Source organism: Metopolophium dirhodum, chromosome 1 (assembly GCF_019925205.1).
Source record: "Metopolophium dirhodum isolate CAU chromosome 1, ASM1992520v1, whole genome shotgun sequence".
NCBI lineage: Eukaryota > Metazoa > Arthropoda > Insecta > Hemiptera > Aphididae > Metopolophium > Metopolophium dirhodum.
Genome location: NC_083560.1, coordinates 79,480,981 through 79,493,928, shown reverse-complemented (window position 1 = coordinate 79,493,928; position 12,948 = coordinate 79,480,981). Strand labels below are relative to the sequence as shown.

The following is a 12,948-nucleotide window of genomic DNA, read 5'->3' as shown; positions in this document are numbered from 1 at the left end:
CAATGGAATCGTAAGGATGTATTTCATAAATACATTTATTAACGTGCAAGCCAATTTATTGGGTAGAGTGACTGTTGAGACGAAATTGCCTTCGTGGTTCCACGATCAGTCTTTGATAATAACTTCAACCGAAATAAAAATACACTGCGTGTATTTCAGTAATTAAGTACTATTCATAAATTTACCGAAGGTTTTACAAAAATTAAAATATATGAAACATGCCATCGGCTTTGTATTAATATTTTCATCAAACTTGCGTGGAAAAAATGTTATGGCAAAATATATTATACAACATTGACTTTTGGACAAAATCAATGGATTGCACAATACACTGAATTACGTTATGAAAGTATACAATTGTTTTAAATATTTAAGAGAACAAAATTGGGTGTGTTCGATATTATGTATGTTATATTATATATATGGCGTATCACTTAATTCATATTATTTACCCATAAATGTATACATACTATATAATATATCTGTTGAAATGATAATACTCATATATTTTTTTATTTGAAAGAATAATAATTTAATGACTTTTATATACTTAACGATGACGCATACATAATATTATATAAGTAAGCGCAAAGAAAGTACGAACAAATATTAGTATTATAATATTATTTACAACACAATTTTCCAAAAAGTAAAAAAAGAGATCGTATCGTTACTAAATATTATAATAGTAACAGATTAATAAATGTTTCATTAATTCCCGCACAAAATAGTTTCCATAAGTTCGTTTAAAAGATATGGTTAAGATTTAAAAGTCTTAAAAACTTTTTCTTTTACTTTAAGTCCCGGTAAGATTATATTTTAAGACGAAGAAAACAAGACAACATTATTTGTTCTTACTTACAACTACAGGCACTGTAGTACACGTCATGCGGTCATATAATATTTAAACGTTCAAAAACAACCGTTAATAATGTTTAAAAGGATTTCTTATTTTTTTTTTTTTTTTGGCAAAAGTAAGTTCAAAACGTCAAGTGCTGATAAATGATGTTTGACTCATGTCAACATGCCTTCTGGGAGACGTCGCCTCTTACACTGTGATCAAAATCGTATTATTTATTCCTCGACTATTCGTAAAACGCGTGTGTATTCAAACGGCACACACTTGTCATTCTAAAAATTATTTATAAGACGCGCAGAAATATGATTGTGCATTTAAAATGACGAAAACTGTTTGGTGTGGTAGCAGGTATATACGTTTTGGTACGTCACCAGGGACTAGACGCGCCACGCACACGATACCTATATTCACAGCATATTATGAAAAAAAAATGAAAATTGTCCACTATGATATAATTTATATCCTACATGCGCTAGGTTAGAGGTGTTTCGAAGTGCAAGTTTACGAATTCACAAAATGTAGGGTGTATATATATTATAACGATGAATAATAATGGAGTTCCGTACGAGATGAATAATAATAAATAAAAACAAGAGAGTTAACTCGTCTGCTGCTTAGTAGGTTTTGTTTGCACATCGCCAAGGATTAGATCATCGTAATGATTGTTTTGCAATAGATAGCAATAAATAAAACGATTTTGAGTGGATCTCGGCGTGATATACATACCTACCTAAATATATTAATGTTTGTTATGTATTCAGTATTTCAGTATGTTTAACATTACATCAGAAGAGAAAATGTATGAATAAATACAATATGATTTAGTGTATAAAAACTTAAACATTTTAAATGTATATAATATAAATAACCCAATATTTCAGAAAAATATTGATAATTTAGTAACAAGCATTTTGTATTAAATTATATAATCAGTTTAAATTTCAGAATTTCAGGATTATTTTTAACGGTATACGAAGAGTTACGAAGGTACTTCTTGGATTGTAAGTTAAAACCGTGATTTTACTGTTTTCCCGTTTTCTTGTCTTGTTTTGATAGTTTTTGCTTAAACAATTATTAAAAATATCCAAAAACTGAAATAAATAACTTCTTAAAAGTTCTCTCAATAAGATAAAATTGTCTACTGGAAAATGGGTAAGTACCTAAATACATGTTAGTAAGTTTTCTGGTCAAAAAGTTGATTACAGATAAAAAAAAATAAACAATGAATTGTATCTGATCAGAATCTAAAACGCATGAACTAAACTTAGTGAATGATTCTCATACATTTGTTTTTGGTAATTAGGTGTTTAAATATCTAACCTTGCATAAATAAATACCTTGAGACATTGGTAAACCATAAAGCCATTTTTTTATATAATATAGGCAATAGAAAGTTTATTGTTCGCGTAAAGGTGAATATTACGAAACTTTATGACAGTCATTAAAATTTATTGTGATTGAAAAAAATAGTGAATTATTTACCATCGTATTATGGCTTACTTGTACATAAAATAATAAATTTCTAATTAAGTGGATTTTATGTTATGCACTTATTATTATTTTATTGAAACAACAATTCGAATCATCTTGTATTAATTTCTTACATAAATATAGGTATCTGGTATAATATGCGGGAATGAGTAGAGTAAACAGTAGAATCTTAATATCTTTAAAACTCGATAAGTAAAAATTCGAAAGAGCGAATAAATCCACTCAATTTTATTGCTAAAAACACTTACATACAATATGCATTATTCAATAATTCAAGATTCGTGATAAATTCAATACATATATTTTTCATCCACAAGGTACTTTATTATGAAACGTTTACATATTTACACTTAACATAATATTAATAATATATATGAGTTCAAGGAGAATATTATTACCGTTATTTTTATTTTATCTGTAGGTTGAATTTTACTCACATATAGTGACACGTATTAATTCGAGGGAATTTTTATTATTTTTATTTTCCGTCATATTTATTCTAATATTGGAATGGCATAAAATATTATTGCACTGACCTCAGTTCCTTGGACTTTCAACTTCATGTGGTCTTCACGAGTAGTCTTGCCGTCTTTTCTTTTTTTCCAACAATATCCATCACGTCTGTACCGCACTTTCTTCCTGCTGTACAATAACATTGAACCACTCTTGGGCCTAAAAATATAGTATTCGTTCTAAAATGTTATCAACCAAGACTTAATGTTCAACAGTCAAGTTAATTCAAAAATAAGTTACAAATATAAATTATATATACACAATAAGCGTATAATATTTAGTATCAATATTCAATAACCTATATAATATGTATAGTAGGTATACGCATTTAATAATATAGTTTTGGGTGATTATAATTTATTAGGTAATAATATCTAATAAATTATAAGTTTGTTTTATTATATTCAAAATAAATGATATTAGACATATTGAAATTCAAAATTATTATTTGTAACACTTGTAGCTTAGGAAAAAGTAAAAATAAAGTAATTAAATTGTTACAACTTGTATTCATGAACTACTTTTCTAACATTTCTTGAAAAATTTATAATTTTCAGTTGGTATTTTTGGTTGTATAACTACTGAAATGTCTCTTGAATTTATATATATTAAATAACAGTTTTTAATGACTTTTATTAGGAATTTTGGCAATACATGACTAATAAAATAAATTTAATTTCAAGAGTTTTAAACTGTATAATAATAAAGAACCAATCAATGTGAGATATTGTGTGTATTGGGAAATTATTGGAACAAAACAGTGAAAGTTTCTCGCTCCACCCATTATCTAAAATGAGAAATGTAAAGACATCTGGTCAAAATAATATAAATTCTTCAGGATAAATCATCAAAAGATAGCCTAGAACAAGTTCACCCGAATGAACATTCACCTATTGTAAAAAAGTTCGATTCAAATTTAGGATTGGTAGATGAAATAGAACATTCAATTTGAAACTTCATACATTCGTTCTAACCACTGGGAGCGATCATTGAACAAAATACCTAGTTACTTTAGTTATTGATAAACGATGAAAGATTTAATCAATAATCAGATATTCAATATTATTTTTTTTATACAAAGCAAAATAATATTATACCTAGTTAAATAGAATATGAAATGGCTATTCATTCCTTACTTCTGCGAAGTAGTGTTTCAAATAGAATAAGTAATTGTTCAGTACCTAATTATTTTGTAACATCAATAAAATAATATATGACCTATATTTATACAATTCTGAACAGCATTATGAAGAACGGAAAGTAATTTAATAATTACATTGGAAAAATCAATTAATTGTTTTTACATTAATCATAATCATTTTTAATAAAACGTGTGCAAACGTTTTTCTCCGCTTAACTAAGCACATGATAATGTTGAAATAATGTGCTTAATAATTCATGATCCAATCGTTCAATCATTTAATTAATTTAAAAATCATTTTTTGAGTGCAGTCTAGAACTATAATGTAGTCATTTATAAGTCATTTTTCAAATTCATAGTATTCCAAAAAACAAATTGTCATTCAGTCGACCATAATAATAATAATATATTATGATAAACCAGCTGTACTAAAATTGTGAGTGTCCGTAACAGTTAAATTTATTGATGTAGGTACTTGTACCGTCACAAAAATATTCATATTTCCTTCTCTATTCCTATTATAATATTATCAGTTTGACAATGAAAAACTGTAACAGAAGCTTAATAATTATTGAGTTTATACAGAATTCCTCATATAATATATTCAAAAATATATTCTCCGGTATTTATAGTTGATGAGTCATTCATAATTAAATAATATTTGGAAACTTCCTAAAATTTTTTGTTTTTTTTTAAATAGTTACATCCTTAGGTATGCAGATTTAAAAAAAAAATCGACTTGAATTCGTACAACTTTTTCAAAGAGACGTTGATTTCCTCTCTTTCTTCCTTGAAATTACTGGCACTTAAAATGTTTCTGGTGTTCTATAAGGGTATAAAAAAACAAAGTCACCAGAGGTTTTCGTAAATGATCTTTGCTTCTGAATCGCCGTTATAGTGCTCTCTCGAGCAGTTTCTTGACGGGTGACAATTTAATTATTTATTCTTCGTTTATTCGAAAACTTTTCAATCGCGGGCGAAAGGCTACGAAAACATCAACTTCATTTGCAAACTTTAAAACGAAAGTTTTTTTTTTCGCACTGTTTTGCAAAACAAGTCAACAACACTCTGCTGTTAGTTATTCACGGAGAGTAGAACTAAAAAAACGAACGCGTAACCTTTAAAGTCATTAAAGAAAACCTCCGGGTCGAGATCAACCGGATACTTTTTTTTACTTTACCTAGTTACCGATGAGTGCACATAATATGACATGTTTGAATTCGTCGGTACAAATTTATAAAGTTATAAAGTAAGTCTAAGTTAAAGTACATCGGAATCGCCACCGTCCTATCCACGATTTTTGAAATATTCTATTCCAGCACAGAGTTTACATTGTAACTAGGTACAATTAAAATTGTAATAATTTGCGAATCAATGGTTACAAGTTATAACAATATATTGGTATTAACTACTAAAGTGTTTTCAGTGAATTATTATATGACTATCATCAGCAGGGTTTACCTAATTAAACAGATTTACTTATATAAAATGTTTGTTAAAGATATGATATTATAATGAAATATTATCATTATTTTCATCAATGAGTTCAAGTTACTCGATTTTCGTAAGTCGACTGAACCAAAAACATGAAGATTAGATGGACTCAAAAAACATTAACGTGCTATAAGGAATAAATAATAATAATAATAATTTATAATAGCATTTAATAAACTATATAGTAAACATATTATGATTATTTTACTAACAATACTAATACTTAAATAATTTTTGGAACTTTTTAAAAACTACAATAACGGTCTTAAGTAGACACTAGGCATGTATAAGGAGTATATTATACAATATATATAAATAGCAGTGGTAGTCAAATTATTTTGTCTGGGGGAGGGGTGGCTGATTTTCGTATCATTATTCATTCACTATATTTTCATAACTAAAAATATGATATTTATGGCTAACTTAACCATGTCTAAGTTATTATAAACATTGAAAAAAAGGTCATGATGGGAAATCTATCCTAATTATTCTGTTTAACGACAACTGATAAACATGGTGATTATCTTGACTCATCCATGTCATTAATACTTAGCTGTACTTAATATAATATTCGATGCAATACGATTGTTCCCGTTTTAGATTTTTACAAGAACGCAACATAATATATGAAATATAGGTGTTGTTCTATTAAAAATATTTTCCTTACCAATTTTACAAGATTAACCTAACCTACCTAACTCTAAAACATATGACCGTAGGGACATGAAATTTTGGATGAATATTTATAATTGCATTTCCTATACACCATAACATTTTCCAAATATTTTGACTTCTTTTGAGCTGTTTACGGACAATGTCAATTTCCATTTTTTTTTTAGGTTTTTTTCTATAAATATCAATAAAATTTTACCTGTTGAGTAAAAAAGCTTGAAAATTTAATAGAAGGCTCCTAAGTTATTGTTTCAAAGGCAGATGAAAAAAAATTAAAAATCCTTAGTCACAGTTTTTATTTATAAGCATTTAAAGTTCAAATTTTGACAAAATACGGAAAAATCACGAAAATTAGCAAATTATTTTGAGTTGAGAATTCATAAAAATTTTTCTTTTTAAATCTAAGATTTGAAAATGTAATATAAGATTACTCATAAGCTTGTCTACCTTTATCAAGAAAAAAATGTCTACAAGAAACTTAAATTAAATTTTTATGAGGGTCTGAAATTTATATTTTTACAACATTTGATATTCACTTGATTTCTCATGTAACAATTTTCTTATTTTATTGTAATTAAAAGACGAATGACTATAGATACTTGAAAATTTCACTTAATGTTTATATTAGCATATTCTATACACCATAAAATTTTGAAAATATTTTGACTCTTTTTGAGCTGTTTACGGACATTGTCAGTTTTCAATTTTTTTAGTTTTTTTTTCTATAAATATCAATAAAATATTATTTGTTGGGTAAAAAAGCGTGAAAATGTAATGTAAGGCTCATAATATATCGTTCTAATAGCAGTTGAAAAATATTAAAAATACATAGGCACCATTTTTTTTTATAAGCATTTAAAGTACAAATTTCGACAAAATGTATCAAATTTATAATTTAATAATTATTTTGTAGTTAAAAATGTATAAAATGTTCAACACTTATAGCTAAGGATTGAAAATTTAAAACAAGGCTCCACGTAAATAGGTTATATTATATAAATTACTTTTTTCACAATAATATCATCAAATATACTTGGTAATATCATAGGCTGACTGACCGTTTTCGCTCAGAATCGTTTTTCTTATACAATGATATTATATCATTGAATTCAAATTTAACACCATCCATTACAGTGACCCACTTGTAACCTACTGTACAACAGAGCGACATCCACTTATCCACCTTTTTATGAATGTGAGTAATAGTATAATCTACGATCAGTTTAATTTCGAATAATTTTATATTAACAATTTTAGAGTGTTACAATGACGTGTTCTTGAAAAACATCAACTCATGATTTTTAAAACAACTTTGGCTAAATACCATTCTTGTTCCTTTTCTAGTTACACATCGTCTAAAATAAATTAAAAATAATATATTTTTAACAGTTATTAGAGTGGAAGGGACGCAGGGGAACTAAGTTCCCCTACTTCTAACGGTGGTTAAAAAGCGTCCCCTTTAACAAATTAGGATTATCATTATTCTGTGTTAAAAGTGCGATGAGTATGCTTTCACAATCACTGTTTATACATTACACATACATTAGACATTACACACAAAATTATATATGGAATGCTTAAAGCTATACGGAGACGGTAGCATCCCCCCCCCCCTAGAATTTTTTTCTCACTTACAGTCATGATTTAAAAAAAATATAACATTGAATTACTGATTGAAAATGAGAGTAATTAACTATTATTATAGGCATAAAAAGTCAATTAATTCCTAATTCTTGTTATTAATCACATCGACCATACTAAACAAAAACCAAAGAGTAAAAATAAATAACAAAACTCCCATGAATTGTATATTTGTACTTACAAAGTGGAAATAATGTTTAAAGTTTGATTTATAATGTAATCGCATAGGTATTTTATATGAAATTAAATACTATCCGATGTCTTGTGCAGGTTAAACTAATTTTTCTTTAGTGTACTTTGCTACCTACTTGAAAATTCCATTTCTTTCCAGTTTCGGAGTTGGCAAATTTGTATTACATTTCTTTTGTTTTTAATTAGTCTACAAAAATCACGCGCAGTATTATTTGATTTATTATATCTTGAGCATTTGGATTTCTGTGCACGAATCTTGTCCAGCGTACTAAAATAACAGTACACAGAATAAAAAATATCCAGCCTATTATGGCGATTGATATAATGAAATATTTTAAAACATCCCTAATCATTGTTGTGTTAATTATGTAATCAATTTCAAAATTAAAGAAAAATGTATAAATTTAATCGTCACATTTATTTTATTATAACATACCTACTTGTTTACTTTGTCAATAGAATAGCCAGACATATTAGTAAAAAAATATTTTTAAAATGTTATACTTAAACATGGCATTCTGTTTATACCACCCAAAGTCAATTATTGCAGGTGATAATAAATCTTTTCTAATAATAGATAGAATAATACCAAATAACACTTTGTTTTTGCCTAATATCGTTTCAGTAAAATCGTATTTTCTCTTCACATTATAGTAATTAACCAAAAAAATAAATTGAATTATGTTGTGTCAAGTAAATATTCAACAAATGCATTAGTTTTCAATTGATAATTGTTATTTGTTTCTAAGTGAAATTTTAAATTGTAAACAATAATCATATTATATATTATATTAATCTATCAAAGTTATTATTTAACACGTTTAATATGGATGATGCCAATATTGTAATTATTTAGCAATGCAGGATGACACGAGAACAGCGGTCATGCACTATGTTAGCCAATATAGATTAAATTACCTACCTATTCGACTTTTGAACTCGTCACTTATACACGTATTATTTCATTTGTACGTGCAAGTCAAACTTGGATATTTTTATTTTTAAATATTTAAGAATTTTTTTTAAATCCAAATTTTATTCCACACAAGAACTCAAATTGTTTAAAATATGATCCACAGCTAACGTACTAAAAAAATGTGCAGACAATTTATAACAACTGAACAAAATATTACCTACATCTGGTTTATTTAGAAACAAAAGTTTTGTTATAAAAGAAAGACGGAGCCAATTTTAAAATTACGAAAATTTAATATTATATATGTTGTTATAATATTGTGTGTGTGTAAAATATATATCTAATTTTTTTTTTTTTTTAATCGTTAAATGATCAATACATAATTTAATAATATGGAAATACAAGTGAATTTATTATTATAAGTAAGCTCTAAAGCTCTAAAAGCTTAGTTAAAATAATTTTAAAGTCAGAGAAACACTTTAATAGAGCATCCTTATGTATTATTACTAATTATAAAATATTAAGTACCTATTTATGTTAATGTTATATAGCAAAAAAACAATCTTGTGTTACGCCCATAATACAATTCTAGAAGGTTAGTTTTATTTTACGACTTGATAAGTTAATATTAATAAAAAAAAATTATAATGATACATTATTAAAGCATACCAAACTACAACATAATTTAATTAGGAGCACACCAACTACCTACCTTTTCTTATCTGTAACTTTCGTGACGTTTTTAATTTATATTTAAAAAAAACCGTACATTTTACTCTAATTAGGAATTAAAACCGTTTATGTTTTGTTAGAACATAATAATTTTGAATGACTATTGACATTCCCATCTACCAAAATGTAACAATAGAAAAAAAAAATTTGGTTTAATATTAATGTTTTATACAGGGCTTGGTATTAGTTTGTTATAATAATATTATATTGGAGCACAATACATTTAAGACTCAACAAGATAATCATTATCTAAAAAAAAACCTATTTTTATTTGCAATTAATTTTTGTTTTTTTTCTATGAAAATTAAATTAAATTTCAACTAACAAAGTCAGTGCTTCAGAAATCAAAATAATCGAAGAACGGAAACTCGATAATAGGCCGTTACTGATGTATGAAAAGTTTGTATACATCAAATTTATATAATTGTTAATACATTTTCATTTAACCACAACGTTTTATCTATCTACGTATAGTTTAAAATACGGTATCTTGTAAGTTAGTGAAACAGTTTAACGTTGTTTAAACACTGAACGTGTATCATTATTTATCACCAACTACGCGATGTTTTGTAATAAGCTCTAGTAGAAAATTACAAACAGTTTTATCCATTTCATACGTGATACGTACACGGGGTATTGGGGTTTCGTAGCCAATAGGATTTGTACTACCTACAATAACGTCACATTGAAATATTATATCAAATATTCGTGATACACTCATGGTTGTTTTATACCTATAAATTATAACATTGGTACAGGCTGACATCTTTACAAATTACGACACCGATAGCCGTTATTGTTGACGCACCCGATAATTTCGATATCATAAAATATTGTAATCCCGAATAATTTATTACCTTTAGATAAGGCCTACGTTAAAGCCTATACATACAGTGGATATTGTAAAAAAACACTTATTTAGTAGACGTACAGTGTAGAGGGGGGGGGAGCAATATGGGGAGGGACAATATCGTATCTACTCATTCTCGCGGCGCGCTTGGAATAATGCAAGTGTTTGAATACGTTTTTGATATTCTCCAGTCGTTATTATCATTTAACACAATATATATTTTCAAATAACATTAACATGTAGGTCCTGAAATAATTTGACTGAATAATAAAAAATCGTAAGATACAGATATATTTTTATTATACAATGAACTACTACCTTGAAATCGCGTTGGTCAAAATAATACTAAATAGATAGGACTTAGGAAGTTAATAATATTCAACCCAATATTTACCCACTTATAATATACCTAGTACTGAAGAACATTAGTGATTGAGATATCTAATATTATTATGCTTATTTAATTGTATTTATTTTTATGGAAAATTATAAGAGTACAATATATGAGAACCTAAAAAATTTATGTTTGGCGACATTCCATATAATGATAATATAATACTTGACATCGTTAAACATTTATATCAACAATATAAATTATGATGACGACGACGACGACGACGACAACGACAACAACCATGGTGGTGGTATCGTTGGTTCACGGAAGATAAAATATATGTCCCGGTAACTGGTTGGAACAGCGATTAGCAAGGGGCGCCACCCATTGACGATCGTACGTTATTCGTTGCCCTCTCGACGGCCACCACGTCACCGTTGGTCAGTGTGACCGTACCGAACTGAATGACTGCATCCGCTGTCCCGGGAAGGTCGTACCACACGACGCCGTGACGGTATTTCACCGACCTGCCTTTCCTCTTGGGACCCAGCAATATGTTGGCCCGGACCACCTGGCCGAACCGACAGAATTCGGTTAACAAATCATCTTTGCCGTAGCTGTCCGGCAGTCTGGCCACGTGCACGCACTCGGAATTCTTGGTGTCGGGCGGCACTGTGTGTGGGGCCGGCGGCGGAGGTGGCAATGCTTGTGTGTCGGCCAGCGATGGTGTCGGTGATTTCGGTTTGCAGTCGTCACCGTCGTCGGTGCAGGTGGCGATTTCTTCGAGAGTGTCGAGCTCGGGAATCGCGTCGTCGAACATGAACACCGTGCCGATGACGGAGAACTTGCTCGGCGAGCACCACCTGGCCACCGTCGACTGGACAAACTTCCGGCCTTCCGGGACGCTTCCCCACGGGCACATCATCTCGCCGACGACCAACACGACGAACCGGTTGGACCGGACCTGGATGGTGTCCACAGACTTGAGGCGCACCTGGCACCGGTCGTACCCCATCCGGGCGGCGAACAGTTGCACGTCGTCCGGGCCGTGCGCCACGATATCCGCGCGTCCGCGGATCAGGAACAGGTGTTCGGACCGGGAGCCGTAGAGACCACGCAGCGTGGCCGGTCCGGTCACCAGCGCCGTGTAATAAGCGCACGCGAAAGCTTCGCCGACCTCGCCGACCTGTTCGTCGGTCATCACCACCCCTCCGAAGTCCGGCGCACCCATCCGGTCGATTTAGGCGACCGATTCACCGCCACCGCCGCCGCCGTTCGGGTTTTGAATTTTCTTCGGATTTTTCTCGCCCCTCGGTCGTGGTCGTCGACACGTGGTTATAACACGAGTGATGACGTAGCGACGAGTGTGCGGAGACGATCGCAAATGTCTGCTCTTCGAACGGTATATTATTACGATAAACAATTATCGCACATGGGCGCCTTACGTTCGACGTCAAGTTAAACTGACAAGACGAAGTACACGAGTACGATCTGTTCGGAGCCATCGCGATGTATACAAATGCGAGTTACGAGTATTTCTATAGTTACAGCCGTCTCGTATGTAAGTGGTGTTCGCTGAGATAATATTATTATTGACGATCGACTGTATCGGTCGGAAACTGTATAAAAACGGAACGGTAAACGGTAAAAAGTGATTCGTCCCCGCGTATCACGTCGCACGCATATTATAAGGTATTTTCATATGCTTGATTGGTACAACATGTTATCGTATTATACCGTCGTACCTTCGTGATACCGGTGTGACGAAAATCTACGAATAAGTCATGATAGTATTTAATTACGGGTCAATATAATGTTGAACTTCGATTATTATGTCTATTTCGGCGGTTAAAATAAATTTATTTATTATTTGATTCTTATGAAAAGTTATTCGTAATAAAAATAATTATAAGCTTGTATGTTTTTATGTACCTAATTATGTGATTTGTGTAACATAAAATAAGTATTAAAACATTGACTATGATAACATGAGAACATTTGTAAAAAAAAAGTATTTGAAGAAAATCGGTAAGTGCGATCCGAGATTTCTAAAAATCTTCCATCAAGGGTCCCGTGTAAATCAAAAGTTTAAAGACCGCTGTTCTTTTTATAA

At 30.1% G+C, this 12,948-nt stretch overlaps 1 protein-coding gene across 4 annotated transcripts in view; it reads right to left on the bottom strand.

Annotated features, from left to right (window-relative positions):
* LOC132935141 (calmodulin-binding transcription activator 1) overlaps positions 1–12,948 on the bottom strand; it is a 116,236-nt gene that overhangs the window by 29,970 nt on the left and 73,318 nt on the right. For all 4 annotated transcript variants that reach the window (XM_061001606.1, XM_061001604.1, XM_061001607.1 and 1 more), the window contains exon 5: positions 2,887–3,022. In XM_061001606.1, the coding sequence (XP_060857589.1) occupies positions 2,887–3,022 (136 nt within the window). The remainder of the gene's footprint in view (positions 1–2,886; positions 3,023–12,948) is intronic.